The sequence below is a fragment of the Papaver somniferum genome, chromosome 1, assembly GCF_003573695.1.
Source record: "Papaver somniferum cultivar HN1 chromosome 1, ASM357369v1, whole genome shotgun sequence".
NCBI lineage: Eukaryota > Viridiplantae > Streptophyta > Magnoliopsida > Ranunculales > Papaveraceae > Papaver > Papaver somniferum.
Window position 1 is genome coordinate 96530244 of NC_039358.1, and position 19625 is coordinate 96549868.

Genomic DNA, 19625 nt, shown 5'->3' on the forward strand with positions numbered 1-19625 from the left:
TCTTGTTATGGATGTTACTCTTGGTCGAAGCTTTGTAAGTGATGAGGAGGTCATCAGCATGCATCAAGTGAATAATGGAATAGGCTTTTTCGGATATGCGGAGACCTCGTACTAGCTTTTGGTTTTGAAGGTTTCCCAAGTTTTTAGATAGGATTTCTGCGCATATTATGAAAACATATGAAGATAGAGGGTTTTCCTGTCTAATACCCCTTGTTGGATTGATATATCCATACGATGTGCCATTTATATTGGTCGAGTAAGTTACTGTTGTGACGCAGAGCATGATATAATCCACAAAGATGATTGGAAATCCAAGCTTGGTGAAAGCATTTTTAATGAAGCCCCGGTCTAAGTTGTCATAAGCTTTTTGAATATCCAATTTGAGAGCTATTTTCGGGTCTTTGGTGAGGCTTGATGATCTTATATGTTGGGATAACTCTCCAGCAATCGCTATATTATTATGTATTGATCTTTGTGGCACAAAGGCACTTTGATACGGGCTTATTAAAAATGGGAGGAGTGGCCGAATTCGGTTGACCAAAATTTTAGCAATAATTTTATAAGTGACATTGCATAGGCCTATTGGTCTGAATAGAGAAGGCTTTGATGGATGGTCCATCTTAGATATTAGTGTGAGGTTTGTGTGGTTCATGAGCGAGTGAATATTAAGGGAATTGAAAAAGCTACGGATCATGGCGATTAGTTGTAAGCGAGTGGTTTCCCAAAAAACTTTGAAGAACTTACTTGTGTAGCCATCCGGGCCCGGGGCCCTCTCAGAGTTTATGGAGAAAAGAGCTTGTTTGATTTCCGCTGGAGTTACCTCCCTAGTAAGTAAAGCCGCTTGCCTGGAAGTTAATCTGGGTGATTGCCGCAAAAAGGTCGTCATCTATCACAGTGCTTGGAGCTGTATATAGCTCTGTATAGTGATCAAGAATGAGTTTGATAACACCATCCTTGTCATTGATCCAATTATTTTGCGGATCCTGAAGCTGTTGAATATTGTTGCAGCTCTTATGAATGGTTGCTTTAGTGTGGAAGAAGGTGGTGTTATTGTCGCCTGATTGAAGCCATTGAATTCTGGATCTCTGTTGCCAATATGTTGCCTGACACTGGAGCAGAGTCTTGTGTTGACTTCTGAGTTGCTTTTCTTGAAGTAGCCAATATTCCAATTCATTTCCGATTTGAGTAGCACAAGATGTTGCGCTAACTTTATTTGTGTTGTTGATTTTTTGATCATAGTAGGGAGATGGCCAAGGGTTCGTCCATTCAGAGAGCGTTTTGCTAGTAGCGACGAGCTTTAGTTAAAGGTCCAAGGTAGGTTCTGTATCATGTTGTTGTATCTCTACCACCCGCTTGAGATGTGGGTGAGTGAGCCATAGATGCTCAAATTATATTTTTGTCTACTAATATAAAATAAAAGGTTCAAAATTGATAATGCAGACCAAAGACTAATATTATTCAATTTCGATAATATTAACTTTTTAAAAGTAAGCAAGTAAATTACCCAATAAGATACACCAATAAAGGATTCACAATAGGTGCTGGAACTGCGATCAAAACAATAGCACAAATAGTAAAATCTACGACTTACTTGAGTGATGATGGTCGGGGGAAGGAGGGATTGTAGCTGGAGAAGTAAAACTTCCATGGCAGAGAAGAAGCATTTTTCTTCTAACATATTTGAAATTTGAACTTTATCTACTAGTGGAAAATGCAAACTGAGATTTCCTCTCTTTAACGTATAAGATTAACATGATCTATATACTGACTGCATATAGCCATGTCTGTGAGGAATGAATACATGACTTTTTAGCTTGTATCGTTTTCTTCCTTTTTCGATGATTCAGAGCTTACTATCGGCAAATTCCTCCGGTAGTGAGGAGATGTCAACCTCCTTTCTAAGGGTGTCTTCCTCTTGCTCACTACAAATCTGTTTACGCCTTTCCTCATTGGCATTATACTAGGGAAATCTTCATCAGGGATTTGACTCAGCTCCGATATGTCTTTTATCTGGGAAGCTCTCCTAAACCATCTCTCTGCCTTTGCTTCTTCTGACATGTCCAGAGGATCCAGTTCCGTCACTAAAGATCCTTCTAAACTCCTTCCAGAAAATCCTCTGTCTGTACTCGTTCCACTATTCTGAGTTCTCACAGGCTGATCCTGGATTGAACTTCTGGGAATGGGACTTGATGCTGCCTCTGACCTGTTATTGTTCTTCTTCCAAGATGGACTTATCCAATCTTCGCTAGGTATTTGGGTTGAATTCCTAGTGGATCCATCCTGAACACTATCAGACTTGTTCTCGCTTGGATTCTTTGTGAACAGCGATGTATTCAAGCTACTCCTACTCGCTGGTTGATAATCTTGCACTTCTGTAGAATGATGACCAGCACTACAAATGGAAGTATCGGCATTGGGCTCCTTGGACTTCTCTGGCCCACCCTGAATCTCTGATGTTGAAGATGAGGCATCTGTAGACGACGTTGTGGTTTCTAATGGCTCCTGACCTTTGCCCTTTTTAGCAAAATAATCAGGCGGGAAAGGAACAAATGGGACGAAGTTCGTACTGTTAGCCTGCTCCATGGCCATGCGCCTTTTGTACAGAGGTGAGGTTAAAGACCTATCCTTCTTCTTGCTCACAACAAATCGATTTTCCCCCTTCCGCATAGGCATAATTTCTGGGAAATCATCATCTGATATAGCACTTGCAAGATCCGTCACATCATGCAGCTCCGCAACCTTCTTAAACCATCTCTCTGATTTCTCAGCTTGTTCTTTTTCTTCCTTGCTAACAATTTGATTTACTGGCTTTCCAGCGAGTAGCAAACTATCACCTGACTCAGAAGGGAGAGAAGAAGCCAACTGTTCATCAGCCTTAACCACGTTTACATTCTGATATGTGACTTGTTTATCCTTCTCCGGTTCCTGAGGTTTGGCAAACATATCAGCCGGTAATGGCACAAATGGAACATAATTAGAACCGCTTCCCTCAGATTGCCTGAATGGAGAAGAGGCTGAATTTGAAATTGAAGTCTTCGCTGCTCCAGCACTATTTTTCTCAATTGCAACTTTATCATCATTCTTCTCTGGAGCAGATGATATGCGACCGAGGATTCTATCCAAGCTTTGGTTGATAGATGACTCCGAGGTTTTACGTGAACCCACCACATCCTCGGACTGAAAACCGATTCCCTCCACAGTTGTATCATTGCCAAAGCTCACTTGATACTGATCATCCGCAGAGTAACACTCCAGGGGTTTCTTTCGGGTGCTCACCACAAATCTGTTCACCCCTTTACGCAGAGGCATAATTTCTGGCCCATCGTTTATGGGATTGGTGAAGCCAGAAGAATTGTTGGCTTGAGAAGCCCTGCTTTGGTTGATCTCGTTAGTGAACCCAGAACTAGATCTTGGGCCAGGGGTGGCTTCGCTAGGGCACTTACAATCACATCTTAAGCATACAACATTCCTCTCATAGTTATAGAAACTACATCTGAGAAAAGTGAACTGCATTAGATGCATATAATGGAAAACTCTTACTGCATTAGATGCATATAATGGAAACAGACGGATTATCAGTTGGTGAAACCAAAAAAAAAAAAAACTCTTACTGCGGACACTCCCATTCTCCTCCGGTCAGCAGTCTCTTCGGCCTTGCCTCGTCACATTCCAGACATTTCATATTTTTAGCAAAGTTCATGAAACTGCACCTGCTTGGCAATAAAATAAATACGCTATGTTAACATGGCAATAAAATATACGCCGACCACAATGTTCACAGGCAAGTAGTCAATGTCACAATGCAAGTGGACCGAAAGAGGTACTGAAAGTCTGAAAAGAGCTTCACATAACAGAACCAATTCTTCAGATAAAAAACGGACTGAACAATGAGGGAAGGGAAATTGAGTTGATAATGTACTAATACCCTATTAAGAGTTGACCTTGATGTCTCCAATACGACTTGCAAGAATTCATGTCAGTAACATAACCCACTTGCAAGAATTCATGTCAGTAACATAACCCACATCAAACCATGGTACATCAGTTTTCTTCTAAACTTTTATCCAGGATGTGAAGACAGTTCACATTTAGGAAAGATGCAGTGCTAAGTAAAATTAGGGTTATCTTTTCTTATCAGTCAACATTGAAGAAGTCACACGTTTTGGCGATTTTACGTGATATAAAGGGTTCTAAAATGGTGTGCCATGTTTATATGTACAACTGTAGAACTATCAGTGATAAAGATGATCTTATGATGTTCACTCCTCGCGGTAGAGAAACCAAGGGTCAGTTTTTAGCAGAGAAGTTCGAGGAACATACTTGGGAGATGAAACTCACCTCGAACAAATCCAATCGCCTCTTTTCATCTCAATGTTTCGTCCAAGAGGCCTAGGCTTTTGTCCATATTTATCTCGGAATTGCTTTGGCATTGAGCCAGATAAGTCCGCCTCTCGGACTTTTCTGCTTGCATCAGACAACTCATCCAACAAACGACGAACTGATGATTCAACAAGTTCTCTATTGATAGTGTACTTATCCACTGAAGTTGTGGGAGAATGGCATGTGTAGCTTAAAATGTATCGCATCAGATCAATCATACCTTCTCTTTGCTCCAAATCCTACAATATTTGCCAAAATGGTTTAAACAGTACAAGCAACAACACATGACAGCGTAGTGGTGATACAGTGTCTACCAAAAAAAAAAAAAGACACGAGTGATCTTCTAGCACCATCCCCTTAGTCCAACATGGTTTTGAACAGGCAAACAAATTTCCCAGTACATGGCTTCATAACACAGTAAAGAAAAACCTTCATTTCAGTGTACGAGTAATCAAATAAAACAAAATTTACAAAGCACCAACTTAGATTATTGAATTCTGTATCAAATTACTAATTCAACTCAGGATGATCTTGTTTTCTTAATTTCCTAGCTGCTTTCATATTTAATTTACAAAATAAAACAAACTCAGGTTTTACTATCAATTCAAATGTAGCAAAGGCATCTCCATTTATATGACATAAAATTCTCCAATGCACAAAATACAAAACAAATAAATAAAAGACGTTTATATAAACTTACACTGTTTTCATCTCTGCCCAAGAATGATTTAATCCCTTTTTCTGAATCAACCGCACCTTTGAACATGAATGGCAATCCATTTGCCACAACAACCTCGATATCTTTTCGAGAAAGTGATCTTTTCCAACAAATTCAACACAAATTACATCACTTTTAGTAAATTAAAACCCCTTAAAAAATGACTAATTTTGTATGTACAAACATGACAAAAGGTATACCCCAAAAGATGAGAGTGATCGAAAGCAAATGAAAGACAAGCATTTGCAGCTGGTTTAAGCTCATCAGAAAAATCTTCAAAATCATCCGAACTCTGTCGTCGATCAAAGTAACCAGAAGTAGTAAGATTCTCTGTGAGTTTAGACCATTCAGGCCAAGGATGAGCAACCCTGGAATTAGAAGAAGATCCCAAAGAGTCTAGATGATAATCTTCTTTGAGAACACCAGTAGTTTGAGTGTGAATACTCTCTGAAGATTTAATTGAAAACCCTAATCTGATACGACGTGAATTCAAATAAAATCTACGTTTTGCTAAAGAAAATGATGAGAATGAAGCAATAGAAAACCTAGAAAGGCGTATAACTGATGGGCGTGAACAGAGAAGAGGGAATGGAGATGTGAGTAACATGGATAACTTCGAAGCGGTGCCCATCTCCGCCTCGGATTAGATAAATAAGATAATTGAGCAAACCAGTTAGAGAAAGAGAGACGGTGATTCAAAGACTGGAGAGGGTTTTAGGTTTTCAGTTCTCAGGCGTTAAACCATGAAAGTTCTGGAATGATGCTCCAAGATAAGACACTCGCTTCGTAGAGCTTAATCGACAGTGAAAAGATTTTATAGTTGTTATATGGCAACTCATTTTCGTTATTAGCATCTCCAATGAAACCTGTGTGAAAAAAAGTCTTGGTACACATAAAATACACGCTCAAAATCCTTAAAATCTTTCTCCAACCCTAACCTCTTTGACCAAGGTGTAGATGACATGGCATAATTTTAAGGAAAATTTCTTGTTTGGTCCTAAGCCCATAAGATTATTTATAGCAGGGTCTAACTAGATTTTACTCTTATTCTAAGGTCCAAAGTTATTTGAAAACATGAAAATGACTAATATACCCCACTGTTTAAGTACGTGTGAAATAACATACTACCATAGATTTGAGTACATAACTGATACACTGTTTACAAATTTGAGTACATATCTGCTACACTGTTTACAAATTTGAGTACATATCTGCCACACTGCTTACAAATATGAGTACACATCTGCTACACTACTTAGGAATCTGAGTACTCCTCAATTCACTTTACTTTATTGCAGCACCAGCACCTCTGCAGTCAACCATTCACCACTGCCTTCAGCTCCATCTTCTCAGTAATCTTCTATCTTGCTGCATCACAATATTCTTAGCTTAAACCACAACTGCAACAGCTACATCAACACCATTGTCATTTCAATTCTGCTGCAACACAGACTATCAAATGCAAGTAAAACATCGTTATCATATAGGCATCTAAAAGATGATTAATTTATCTCGCAATAACTCATGTCATTTCTGTGTCCGTCCTACGCAATCTCTAATTAAGATTCATTTAAGTGCTTTGATATGCACCAAATTTATGCCTATAATTATGAACACAATAAAATATGATTTCTAAACCTACAATATTACAAATTTTTCTAAATGCGAGCAAAGTTTTTTGTACATGGAATGTCGTCTGATGGCGGATATTACCCTTTGTATTTGTATTCATCATTCACATCTGAGAATGATGGTCTGCTAAGTCGAAAATAATCGCATCTAAATCAGAACACAAACCACATTTTCCTTAGTGTGAATCACCTCAAACATGACCTAGCATCATGCAACTTGGGGAACTCGTTCAAGTTGGTATATGATGTGTAATTCTTAAACATATGCCGGGAAATATCTAGTCAAACAGAAAAATTATTGTTAAGCTCCAATAGAAAGGCAGTACATTCCGAGAAATCCTATTGCATCGGGATCGATATCCTAAATTAGCTAGAAGCAAGAAAATCAAACTGCAAAATTAAATACCCATAAGAACAAATCAAGGTAAAATATCGTTATTCAAAGTGGATTCCAAGAGGAAATCAAGTAAATGAGAACAAAGTAATGTTAAGACCTGAAAATTGTCCCGCATTCCTTAACTGACCTGATATTGCGAGAACTTTGCACATTCAGACTGAAATTTCTCATATAATGCCTCTAGTAGCTCAGAACTAATTTGCTCATCCAAGGAAATCAAAATTAGGGTTTTGAACGAAACTTCAAAATTTCAAATTTGGTGCTTTGAAAATTAACAAATCTAGGGTTACCTGGTATCCCTGTAAAGACTCATTTTGTAAGTCTATCGAACTCATTTTTTTAAAGAAGTAAATAAAAACGAAGAATCAAAGTTAATACGCACCTGATCAGGTAGAGAAAAACTTAACTGAATGTCAAGAAGAAGTGATGAATCCGTAAAATCTAACCGAATCAAAGCACATATTTCAGTATTCCATATATGTACTCCTGGATCAAACCAAAAAAATAAGAACAAATCTATAGATTCATAGTAAACACAAAAATAAACAGTACGTCATATATGTATTGATGGTTAATACACACAAAAGAAAACTGAAAAACAAACCAAAAACCATAAAAATGTCAGATCTACTAATGAAATAAACATAAAACATGATTTTTTATTTAGATATGAACTTGTTTCATCAAAATCCACCAGTATATCATATACGTACCGATGATTGATACACAAAAGCAACTCAAAAGCATATAAAAAACAACCAAAATGAAACTAAAATCATCTGCATGTGAAAACCAAGTAATGAATCCATAAAAAACAGAATCGAAACACTTTTTTTTCCAGTATTCCATATATATACTTCTAGATCGAAGAAGAAAAATATCCAAAACTACAAAAATAACAAAATTAAAGCATAATTTTTCAGTACATCATATATGCACTGCTGATTCATAATCTAAAATTTTAGCTGCATGTGAAAAACAAGTAACGAATCTATGAAAAAATAGAATCGAAACACTTTTATTTGAGTATTCCATATATGTACTTCTGGATCAAACAAGAAAAATCTCCAAAACTATAAAAAACAACAAGATTAGAGCAGTATATTTCAGTATACCAAATATGTACTGTCGATTCATAGTCTAAAAATCAGCAGCACGTGAAAACAAGAGACGCATCATGAGATCGAACTACCAAAACCGCAAAAAGAAAGTGAAAACATCATGAAATCGATCGAATTTTCATGATTCAGTTGAGAAACAAAGAAGAGAAGAGGAGAAAAACTAAATAACATACCTGTAAAATCACTAAACATCTTCACAAACCCTAGGTTTAAACTTCATAAGCGGCAGCAGCAGAGAAGAGGAGAGGGAGAGAGAGAGAGAAAACGCATCTGAGAAGAAAAAGAAAATTGAGGAAAGCTGTTTTTATTTCTGTTATATATAGTGAAGGCTATTTTGGGAATTCTTAAAATGCACGTAATAGGTTACACACGTGTGCAGGACCTGAGCTTAAAAAATTAGGTTCATTTTTCTCTTTTCTTTTAATTATGGACCTTCGGTTACTGGGCTTTAGTGGGTGGACCTGCCACTAACTAAGAACACTATAATAGGATCTATAGGTAATTCCTACTAATTTTAATTAGACATCTTCTTGCTCAACCTCTTGTTCTAGAGGTTCACATAGAGGATGTCTACCCATCCTAATCATCTTCTCTAAATAAATTTTACTAATAAATTTAATTTATTTAATAAAAAATTTAATTTCAAATTACAACTGGAAGGATTTCTTCCTCCCATTTTTTTTCAACGAGGTCTTCTTTTTCCTTCTTTTCACGATCCGCGGAGAAATGAGTTACAAAATGAATATCATATAATTATTATACAACTACCTTGAATCAATCACGTTTGATCATACTAATCATACAAATCAACCAGAAAATTAAAATTTTCTTCACATTGTCTCATACAGACCTAAGATTTGTCGTAACATATAATGGAATTCAATCACGGCAACAAAAAAAAATAATATAAATAAATCAAGGTGTAAACACTCAGATTATCAAAATATATAATCGTTTTGATGAATCACAATCATGTGGTCTACAACATGATTTATCTAGTTTACCGATTTAGTGAGATTACACCCACCATAAAAAAATATATTAATGAACAACATAATCCTCACTATTTTGTTTTGACAACATCTGCAAGATTACCAAAGGTGTTGTAGAATATGAAACTTTGATAATCCACTCAAACTTAAAGCGGTAAACAATAAAGTGTTGCTCAAATTTTAGCATGATTCCAGATGAAAAATGCAGAAACTGCAAGCCAAAGAACCAACACACTTCATCACACCATCAAGCAAATGGAACAATTATGAGCTCCATTATATCATACTAGCAACTTCAAAAATGACCCCATAATTTTATGAAATGATCCCCAAATTCCTGAAACCAAAATCGAAGGTCAATCTAAAGGATAAATTAAGAGATTTGTTCCATTAGAGCCTGGTCATTATTGGACTCTACTTAAATGGTCAGAGAACATCATCCTCAATTCCATAAATTCAATCAGAAAAATAGTGGAGTTCCCCTCGGCAGAAAATAGGTAAAATTGATATTTTCTCGGTCAATAAAATTCTATTTTATTCATTTGAAAACAAGAGACAACTAGGTAAAAATTGGGTAAAAATGCAGGTGGGTTGGAGATGAAATATTATTTTTCCTTATTCTTAGGAAAATTAGCTGCTAGATAAGACAGAGGATGTCTTCCCACAATGCCATATGTGAAGCTGACCACATGACCATTTGAGAAGCTCTTATACTACGAGCATCATTAATGTTTGGTCATTCTATATGGAGGTTTTTTTTTTTTTTTTTTTTTGCTTTTTTTGATCATCGCTAAAGAAAAAAAAATTTAAAAGTAAAACTAATAAAACTTTGGGCAGTGACTAAACACAACCTATAATTGGATTAAATGCACCTTAGACTCCATACAACCCTCATAAGTATGTAATTCATGAAATACAACCGAATTTTAAGACAAAAAAGTTTAAAGACAATCCAAACGTTCTGACCGATTTCCCAACATTCATTTTCTTAATACAGATTCAAATCTAATCTCCTAAGTCCTCTTCCATGATTATAAAGAATGGAAAATCACCATCACATATGATCGTTCTTACTTCTCCAAACAAATTAATTGACAATATCAACTGATCAAAATAATCCCAAGTCCAAAAATCTCAAATCCTAAATTGCTGCAACAACATAAAACCTAGAATTCGAAAGTGCTTTTTAATTAAGGATAATATTTGTCATTCATTAACTTATTAACTTATGATCACTTTAATTAAGTGCCAACATAATGCATTTTCCTCGTAAAATTTGGACTTGAAGGTGTAAGAAGATGATCCATTTTCAATGCAAAATAATTAATTAGTTTTAGTGAACCAAAACTCATTTAAGAGTCGCTTGATTAAATGTACTAGAATCAACTTCGTATAGGTTAGATTGAAAGTATTAGGATATGAGACATTACAAGTATTGTGAAGACTTGAAGAAGTGAAGAAGTAAGGAGCTACAACCACAACATCATCCTTCAACTTGAGGTTAGTGATATTTGACTTGAACTGTTTCATTCCCTAACGTATCTTTCAAGTCGTGCATATTGAAAACAAAACTGCAAAGCATGAACACTCTAAATAGACATAGTATTAAGGAATACAATACGAGGTTTATTGTTTAACCATTAAACTTTGTAGATAAGACATCGACATAATCGTTTGAATGTTATTGTGATTATGTATGGGTATGAGGTGAGGATTTCATCCTAGGAAACAATGTTTTTACATGTGTTTAAGGAAGTAAGTTCATGAACTTTGTTTGTGAATCGAAAAGGAAATCGCCAGGCGTTATTGGGATTGTGATAGGATCCGGAGATACCTATTTATATAAACCACAATCGCAGGGTGTCTAACTAGTAGACAGAGGCAAGTACGGGTCGTTCCCACGAGAAGCAATGGAAATATCAATAACTAATATTCCTAATTGACTAACAAGAAAAGATGTTTTTGAGATTTTTATAATAGAATATGAAATAATAAAATTAAAGTAACAAAATAAATTCAATTCACAGAGAGACGATAACCAAGGTTTTATGGTATCCACCACTATTTCTTTTCAAATACTGAAATGAAACATAATTATGAATATATGTTTATTGTTCGTTCTATTGGCATCACCTATTAAATGTGTTAGAATCGCAAATGTCACTGGTATACCCTAAGCATGGCACATCAAAGGAATAAATCCAAGCATGCACCATCAAATTGCATCAGCGATAAAATTATACGAAACTAAAATATTGATTCACAAATAATATCTGACTCTTCGAAGCATAACCCATCAAAGAAATTAACCCAAACATGGAATATCAAATAATGAGACAAATATATTTTTGAACCTAACAATCACGTACAAGAAACCGGTGAAGCAACAACTCATATTATCATTAAGTCAATAAACAATATTCAAGAATTAAATTATCCAAATCATATTGGTCTATTGCTATATAATCAAATCAAAACAGCCTATTACCCAAGTGGTTTCAATCCATAAAAACCCTAGTTATTAAAGATCTAGCAAGACATTATTGTGGGTTTCTTAAAACCCATCAAAAATAATAACATAAAAAGAACGATTAAACTGTGTTGTTGTCTTCGTCGTCTCTTGTTCGTCTGCTCTAAAACACCTCCACGACGCTGCTTTCTTTTCCTTCTCTCTGGACGTCAGCTTGCGGCTCTCTCTCCAGTAGCCGATCCTCGGCAACCAAAAATAGAAAAATCAAAACCCTATTCTCTGTATTCGCTCGTCTGGCCGCAGCCGCCCCTCTTTCTTTTTCTTCTGATATTTATGTGAGACTTCAAGCCTGACCGAGCCAGTATTGCCTCAAACAGGACCGAGCCCAAACTGCCAAAGCCCAATCCAAGATCACCATTTTCCATATCCAGACTCTTTCCTGCGAGATTAAACCCATCCAGTGTTCATACTGATTTCTGCATTCAACTCCGGCCACACTCCAGCTTTATGGCTTCTCTATCGGTCCAACAGCTCAGGCAAAAATCACCTTTTATACTGACTGCAACTATCTCATAATCGACCGCACATAATCCATCTCCACCATCACTAGACACCATCATTAGCCAGCACTGGTTCCTTTTTTTTTTCCGAGAACGGTAATATTAAACTCAATCATGGATACTCGACACATTCTGCAGGAACTGATGCTGCTAATACTTCATCACAGCTCATCCACAGTTGCTTATTCCATCTCCATTTCTCATCCACAAACCCATAAATTCCATTGCAGTGATGACGGCAGCTTCTTGCTTGGGAAAGACGAAAAATGCATGGCTTCTTTCACATTTGAATAGCACGGAAAACTTGATATTTTATTCACCAGCATGCGACATCTCCACTGAACCCACACATACCAACTGCCAGCTAGCTTCAGTTTGCTCCCATCTCTGCCAGCTAATACGTTCTCAGTTCTTTCCCCCATCTGCCGAGCAACACCTACACACAAATTCCGTTTCTCCCAACTCCGGACCAAACCCCATACGAATATTCAGCTAGTTATCGACCATAACTTCACTTCAAACAGCTCCATTCTCGTTCACCTCACGCCCAAGATCGATCACAGCAAACCCTAGCTTTCTTCATCACTTCCTTGATCGACAGAACCACTCGAGCCATCGACAGTCCCTCCTTCCATCTTTGTTGACGCTGTCCTTCACCATTTAATCAAGATCCCATTGTAGGTACCAGTAAACACCGCCACTGCAATCATTTCCCATCGAGAATACTCTAGCCAACTTCTTTCTACTCGAGACCCACAGTTCACAGTAGGAACCTTTTAGGACGTTGCTGCATTTCTTCATTGAGAACCCTAACTTCAGGTACCACTATCTCATTTGAACACATCCCCACAAAGCCTTCTCCACTCAAGATAAAATTCCCACCAAATCTGTCCAACATATATCTACATTTTCTGTAGTTCAAATCCGAGACATACCTCCATTCGGACCACCTCCTGAAACACTCAATCCATCCAAAGTCCGCACCTTAACTTCTCCTTCCCTGCAGTCATCCATGCCCATGAACAAATTCAGACCAAACAGCATATACACCTCCTCCATTTTTCACGTTCATCTTTGTTGTGTAGAGTCAGTAATACTCATTACACTTCTGCTTTGCATGAACCTGGTTAATCTCAGCTGTCCATCTCGGTTTGACAAAGCTGCTTGAAGAAGTTTGAAATGCTCCACTAAGTTCGATATGCTCAGCTTCATTTTCATTGATAAGAATACCATTTGTTGTTGCTGCAGTTAACTCCCCGGAATCCATATCAGCTCCCATCTCTATCAGAGCCATAATTTCATCTCCGACATTTTCTTCTCAAACCAACTTCAGCCATGCACAGAATCTTCATTTATCCATCGTTACCAATACCAGCTTTTGTCAAACCTCATTGCAGGCACGAGAGATCTCCATCTCGTCTCGGCTTTGATGAATACTCCCAAACGCAACTGTTGTTGTTACACCCACAGTAAAACTCCATGGAGACTTGCCTCCATTCTGTCCATAACTCCGTCGAATTCCAATTTCGTCCATCCAGTACTGCACCATCTCGCTTCAATGACTGCAACAGCTCGTCTCGTCCAAAGTCATTTCTTCTCATAAGTGTATGGCTGCCATGAACAACATCTCCTTTGATATGTTGAGACAATTCCATTCACAACACTTATTTGAAGTCCCTAACGACACCACATCCTTTTATTTGAAGTCCCTAGCAGCAATTTGACAATGCTAGCCACTAAGGTCCAATTTTCTCTTGGCTTTGAGTGGAATTGACGTGCCCCTGGTCCTGCGTCCATTTAGTGAAGCTATCTCTTTCCGAAGCTGTGAGTCAATTAGTGCTTTTTGTCGCAAACACTAATTTAGCTCCAGATTTAGCCATTATTCTCCGGGTTATCGGAATTCATCCGTACTTTCTACAAAAGCACTAAAATAGAGTTATTAGTCAAAATGCCGAGTCCTAGCTAATATAAATATGGGTATAAAATGTAGCACATACGTGCTTATCAATAAATACTTGAAGTTTGCATTTCGGGCAAACTAATCCTTCGTGACAGTAAATTTCCTATGTTGTACTGTTATTGGTGAAGCCGCCTATTCGGAGAGGAGGGTAACCTAATTAGGCGAAATCTCTTACGGCCACTCAATTTAAAGACTTCTTTGGGATTGAGAAGCTCTATGAGTACCGTTGGTGGGAAACTAGATAATTGCGGTTTATCTTTTGTTTTTGATTGACTAACGGTGGTTGAACTTTGATCGCACCTTGTTTGTTTATGCTTGAGAATCTTCTCTTCTGATATAAGATTCACTCAAACTAGTTCGAAGTTTTGACAGGGATCTTTAGACTGTTGTTAGTTCTAAAGACGATCTTGTGATAATCCATTGTTAACAGACTCTGTTATGTGTGTGATTGATCACAAGAGATTCAAGTAGTTGTGTGCAGGTGTTTATTGAAGATCTAAGAAGATTTGAAGACAAAAAAGAGATAGAAGATTTCTGACTTGTTTATATGAATCTTTGGTGCGCACAATACTTGTTTTGGTAAAAAGAGGATATCACTATAATCGGTTTATCCTTTTGGTAGGTTGGATAGAATAGTTGAGTAGATCGGCATCAATACGGTTCCTTGGGATTAAAGGTATTGTTTGGAAAATCTTATGATTACTTTGGGTAATTGAACATAAGATAGATCAAAGAACCTGGCGAAGGAGTTTATGTTAAGATAAACAGAAGATCCTTTGTCCGACTCATATCACTTGGTTGAAGAGAGTTGATACCAAACAGATTTGTTGTTCCTTTACTGTTTGGAATACGAACCAAAGAAATTGTTCCAAGTACGTGACTTATTTATAAGTTGGAGGCGTGGGAATACAGACAGAACTAGGTGAACTATAGGTTTAGTTGCTTGATCTCAACTATACGAAGTTGGTTTATTTTGTATAGCGGCTTAATCCTGAGAGTATCCAATTCTGGACAAGGTCCCGGGGTTTTTCTACATTTGCGGTTTTTCTCGTTAACAAAATCTTGCTGTGTCATTTACTTTATATTTCCGCATTATAATTTTTTATTATAACTAAAGTAAATTACACAAACGTTAATTCCTATTTACTTGATAAGCAATCCTATTGTGTTTGGTTAAGTCCGAACCTTTGTATCAAGTAAACACACTTCGTTGTTGTATTGTCTCGATCTCGTATCTATAGACGATCACACGAAGTGTGAACCGATTAGTTGTATTGTCTCGACTCAGTCCATAGACAATCATTTTCGGAGAAAGGACTTATAGGAAGGAAAAGTTTTAGCTTGAGGTATATTTGGGTACCCTCGCCTTTTAAATTGGTATCAGAGCAGGCAAACACGAAAAGATCTAACAATATGTGTTTGGTGCGATCCAACCTATAAGAATGAATCCAAAGGATGGTCCAGTTAACGTAAGTCAAGATAATAAGAATAAGATCTCAAAGAAAACCAATGGAAATTGGTCTCGAAAGTCTTTTCGAAAATCAAAGAAAAAGTCTATGACTAATAACTTGATTGCGAATCAGGTTCCTAATCAGAAAAGAATGTGTCCGAAACTCAAGAAACATGTTTTGGATCCGACTCCAATTCCTAATGAAAAATTATCTGAAAAGAGATTCGATTCACTGACCTGCCCAAGCTCTGAATTTCGTAAGGTGTTGGAAAGATTTTTCAAGCATGCTAAAAACTATTCAGAAAAGGGAAAAACCATTGACAGTCTAGATGATGTCACAAAACTTATTGTTCAACTAAATGTAAGAATATGTGAAGGAAAGCGAGAAACACTCAGTCTTCAAAATAATCTGGCAGATTATATGGAATAAAAATTGGCCTTGTGCAATGAAGTTCATCAACAGACTATTGAGTGTGAAATTCTTACTCAATCGTTAGAACATTCACAATTAAGGAATAAAGTCCTTATTGAGAAACTTCTTACTGTAATATGTCGAGAGGTATATCCAAACCAATGTTTAGAAAAATATTTCCAGCAAGGAATGGATACCTTAAGAGGACATATAAAGCGTCTTGAACAAGAGACATTAGCAAACTGCCGACTGGCATATCTAGACAAAACGGGTTCAAGTTCAAGGAACATACCATCCTGGGCACAAGATGCAATTTAGGATATTGCATCTCGCAATTTTCCTAACAAAGAGGATGGGTTCAGAACCCACGAAGAAGAACATGATGATGTTCAAAAGGGAGGAAGATCTCCTCATGAGGTATATGATGAGAAATATCCTCATCCCAGTGCGTAACCGCATTGGATTGTGCGTCCTTACAATGCCCAATCTTCGGATGTAAGGAAGCACATATACCTGGGCAGCTGGTATCCTACTCATATCTCTTAGTCAATATAGAGAGATTACACAATCTACCTTAAGTATACTTTAAACATTATTATGTGTAGAAAGGTTGTCTTACATCAACTTGTGTAAAGAGGATTTGAGTGGTTATTTTTGAAGTATCTCTTGATACCGATTTTGGAGACAATCTCTTTGGAGAATATTGTGTTTCGGTAACACATTAGATGCGAAAATCTTTTCAAATCTTGTCAGAATTATTTATATAAGGCTGATATCTATGTTTGGAATGTGTTAAAGGTATTTCAAGTATTTGTACTCAACGTGTTTGAGAACTTATATAAAAGGATGTATTCTCAGATCAGATCTCAAGCACAACTTCTGAAAGCCTTGAGTGGAATGGCTTCTAAGGAAAGTGTTCATCTTGATAATACCTTCAAGAAATATGGATGTGAAAATATCAATAGTGAAAAGGAAGATATGGCTGATCTCCTTGTCCAAAACAGTTTGGATGCTAAGGTTGATATTATCAATCTACGACAAGTCCTCCTCAGTACCATCGAAACTCATCATAGACATGCAACATTACTAAGAACTATTATACGTAACCAAAGAAAACTGATTAAACTTGGAATCGGTAATAGGGAGTATGCTCGGAATATTAATCGAAAGGTTAATGCTTTAGCCTGTGAACATAACCAAGGTACTATGTGCAGAATCCGAGATATCAGTCGAGATGTTGTTGATGAAGATCCTGAAAAATTTGAGGAAATTGAAGATGATCTTTGAAAACACCTACTTGAAGGTTAATAGAGATTAAGTTATTTGTTGTATTACTTAATATAGAAAAATAGACATCAACTTTTCATTTCTTTCATTGATTTTATTGGTCTATTAGTGAATAAAAACTATTATGAATAAAGTTATTTGATTTATAATTTTTCTTGTGATAGTTTTTGATTTACATAGCCTTTGCTTGAATGCTTTATTTATTGCTATGTATGTTTATGAGATGTTTGATTTCGGTTTTATTACCTTGATATTCGATCTCATAATATGTTGTGAACCCTTATGGTTTGGGTGACTTTTTGATTTAGCAGGATTAAGTTCTAGACCATGTTGGTAGGCTTTATCAAAGGATCATGAGGGGTTCTGATAGAAACAATATGTGAAAAAGTCACAATATGTTGAATCGGTTTGGTTTAGCATAAAAGCATATGTGTTTCATGGGTTTTCAACTTTTACTTGCAATAGTTAAAAACCGGTTTTCAACCTTTCTATGGTAAAGGTTGGTTGTTGTTATTCTTTTGTTTTGCATAAGGATGACAACATATGGTATTTCGATATCAATTCTCCCTGGAAGAAGAAGATGCGATCATATTTGAGAATTTGGATGCGAAATTGAGGTAACAATCTTGTTAGTTAATTGTTTTCCTGTTTAAGAAAAGCCTAATGTTATTGCTTATATCTTTTTGGTTTTGCTTAACAAAATTTCGGTACAATTGATGTTTTTATTTCATTATGTGTGTATGGATATGTGTGTGATTCAATTGGTTCTGGTTAAGAAAAACTATTGTTATCTTACTTTGTTGTGTGGTATCAATTGTTTAGGCTTACAAAATTTACGGTGCAATTGCGGTGCTTCAATATTTATGTTGTTTCAATTGCTTCCGGTTGAGGTGAATAATTATGCAAGTTGATTTACTTTGGTTTGTATGAATTATTTATGGATTGACAAAATAATATGTTTACGGGATTGTTGATGGTGGATTTTCAACAAACGGGAAAACCGTAAAATCATGAGGCATGTTTTTGACACGGCTTTCAGGCATGCAACGATTCATATTTTACGAAGTCATGATGAATATGTTTTCGAAAAGCCCCACTAGCTGAGCGATTCGATCCCTGGCATTTCATCATGACCTCTATGCAGAATAACATAATTGGGCGGTTCTCCGTAGATTGAGAGTTTAACGCCTTCAGGACATCAGTGACACTCACTGTTCCCTTACTGCAGGAGAGAGACCCACCTCCACATAGAAGAATAGTTGGGAGGCGGAGGCCTTCAGGACGTCGGTGACACTCACCGTTCCCTATCTATGTGGAGAGACCGTGTATAGATTCAGGCGGTTCTCCGTAGATTGAGATCATTAACGTCTTCAGGTCGTAAGCAACACTTGTGACTCCCTGACTATGCACCCTTTGGATGGATATGACGCCTTAACTGGCTAATATCTTTCCTACGATATATTAATTCTGTCGTGACATTTACCACTGAATTCCCAGAATAATCTATTACTGCTCATATTCCATGGTCGAATCCACGACCTGATCCTATGGAATGGCAATAACAACTGTTCTGATTCTATGATCGAATCCACGGCTTGATCTCATAGAATGGCAATAAACAATTGTATTATCTCATTACTCTAATTTCATGATCGAATCCACGGCTGATCTCATGGAATGGTAACTACTCCAATTTTATGGTCGAATCCACGATCTCATGGAATGGTAATATTCGACTCTATTATTCTGAATTCATGGTCGTATCCACGGCTGATCCTATGGATTGATAATAAACAACTACTCAGTTTCATGAATCATTCTCCACTGAATTTCATAAATTAGTAATAAATACTCAACAATCGGGGATCTGGACCATCACTGAGTAAGCCCCACAAAAATGGCGCAAGTGTACTCGACAATGATGCACGACTGAGCACCAGGATGCACAAACGAGCATTCAAAAATATGGACGGATGAGGAATCTTACGCAAAACAGGAGAAAACAACAAATAATAATAAAATAATAAGATGCGCCCAGGGGGCGGGCCCACAGGCCGACCAGCCATGCCCTAGCCGCGGCCGATCCCATGCCTCTTCCATTATTTTTCCCTATTTTGTTATTTTCATGAACTCCTGAAAAACTTCTTCAATTTAGCAACTTTCCTTGTTTGTGCAAAACTCATGAATTCCCCATAACTTCATGGATTCATGAAAATATTATTATAAAATATGGAAAGGTGTGCGGGA

General features: G+C 36.9%; 1 protein-coding gene across 1 annotated transcript; it reads right to left on the reverse strand.

Moving 5' to 3' along the window:
- Positions 1-1454: 1454 nt before the first annotated feature.
- Positions 1455-5903, reverse strand: LOC113294885 (zinc finger protein VAR3, chloroplastic-like). Its single transcript, XM_026543259.1, has 5 exons — positions 5299-5903; positions 5081-5198; positions 4339-4619; positions 3612-3710; positions 1455-3493 (listed from the first exon to the last, which is right to left on the reverse strand). Exons 1-5 carry the CDS (start codon positions 5727-5729, stop codon positions 1810-1812), a joined length of 2613 nt encoding a protein of 870 aa, XP_026399044.1. The 5' UTR covers positions 5730-5903; the 3' UTR covers positions 1455-1809.
- Between the last annotated feature and the right edge of the window lie 13722 nt (positions 5904-19625).

Coding starts and splice junctions, on each gene's coding strand:
- LOC113294885 (XM_026543259.1), bottom strand. CDS start 5,729: ATGGGCACCGCTTCGAAGTTATCCATGTTACTCACATCTCCATTCCCT. Junction 4,620..5,080: donor TGGGCAGAGATGAAAACAGT/GTAAGTTTATAT, acceptor CAAATATTGTAG/GATTTGGAGCAAAGAGAAGG. Junction 3,494..3,611: donor GGAGAATGGGAGTGTCCGCA/GTAAGAGTTTTT, acceptor CACTTTTCTCAG/ATGTAGTTTCTATAACTATG.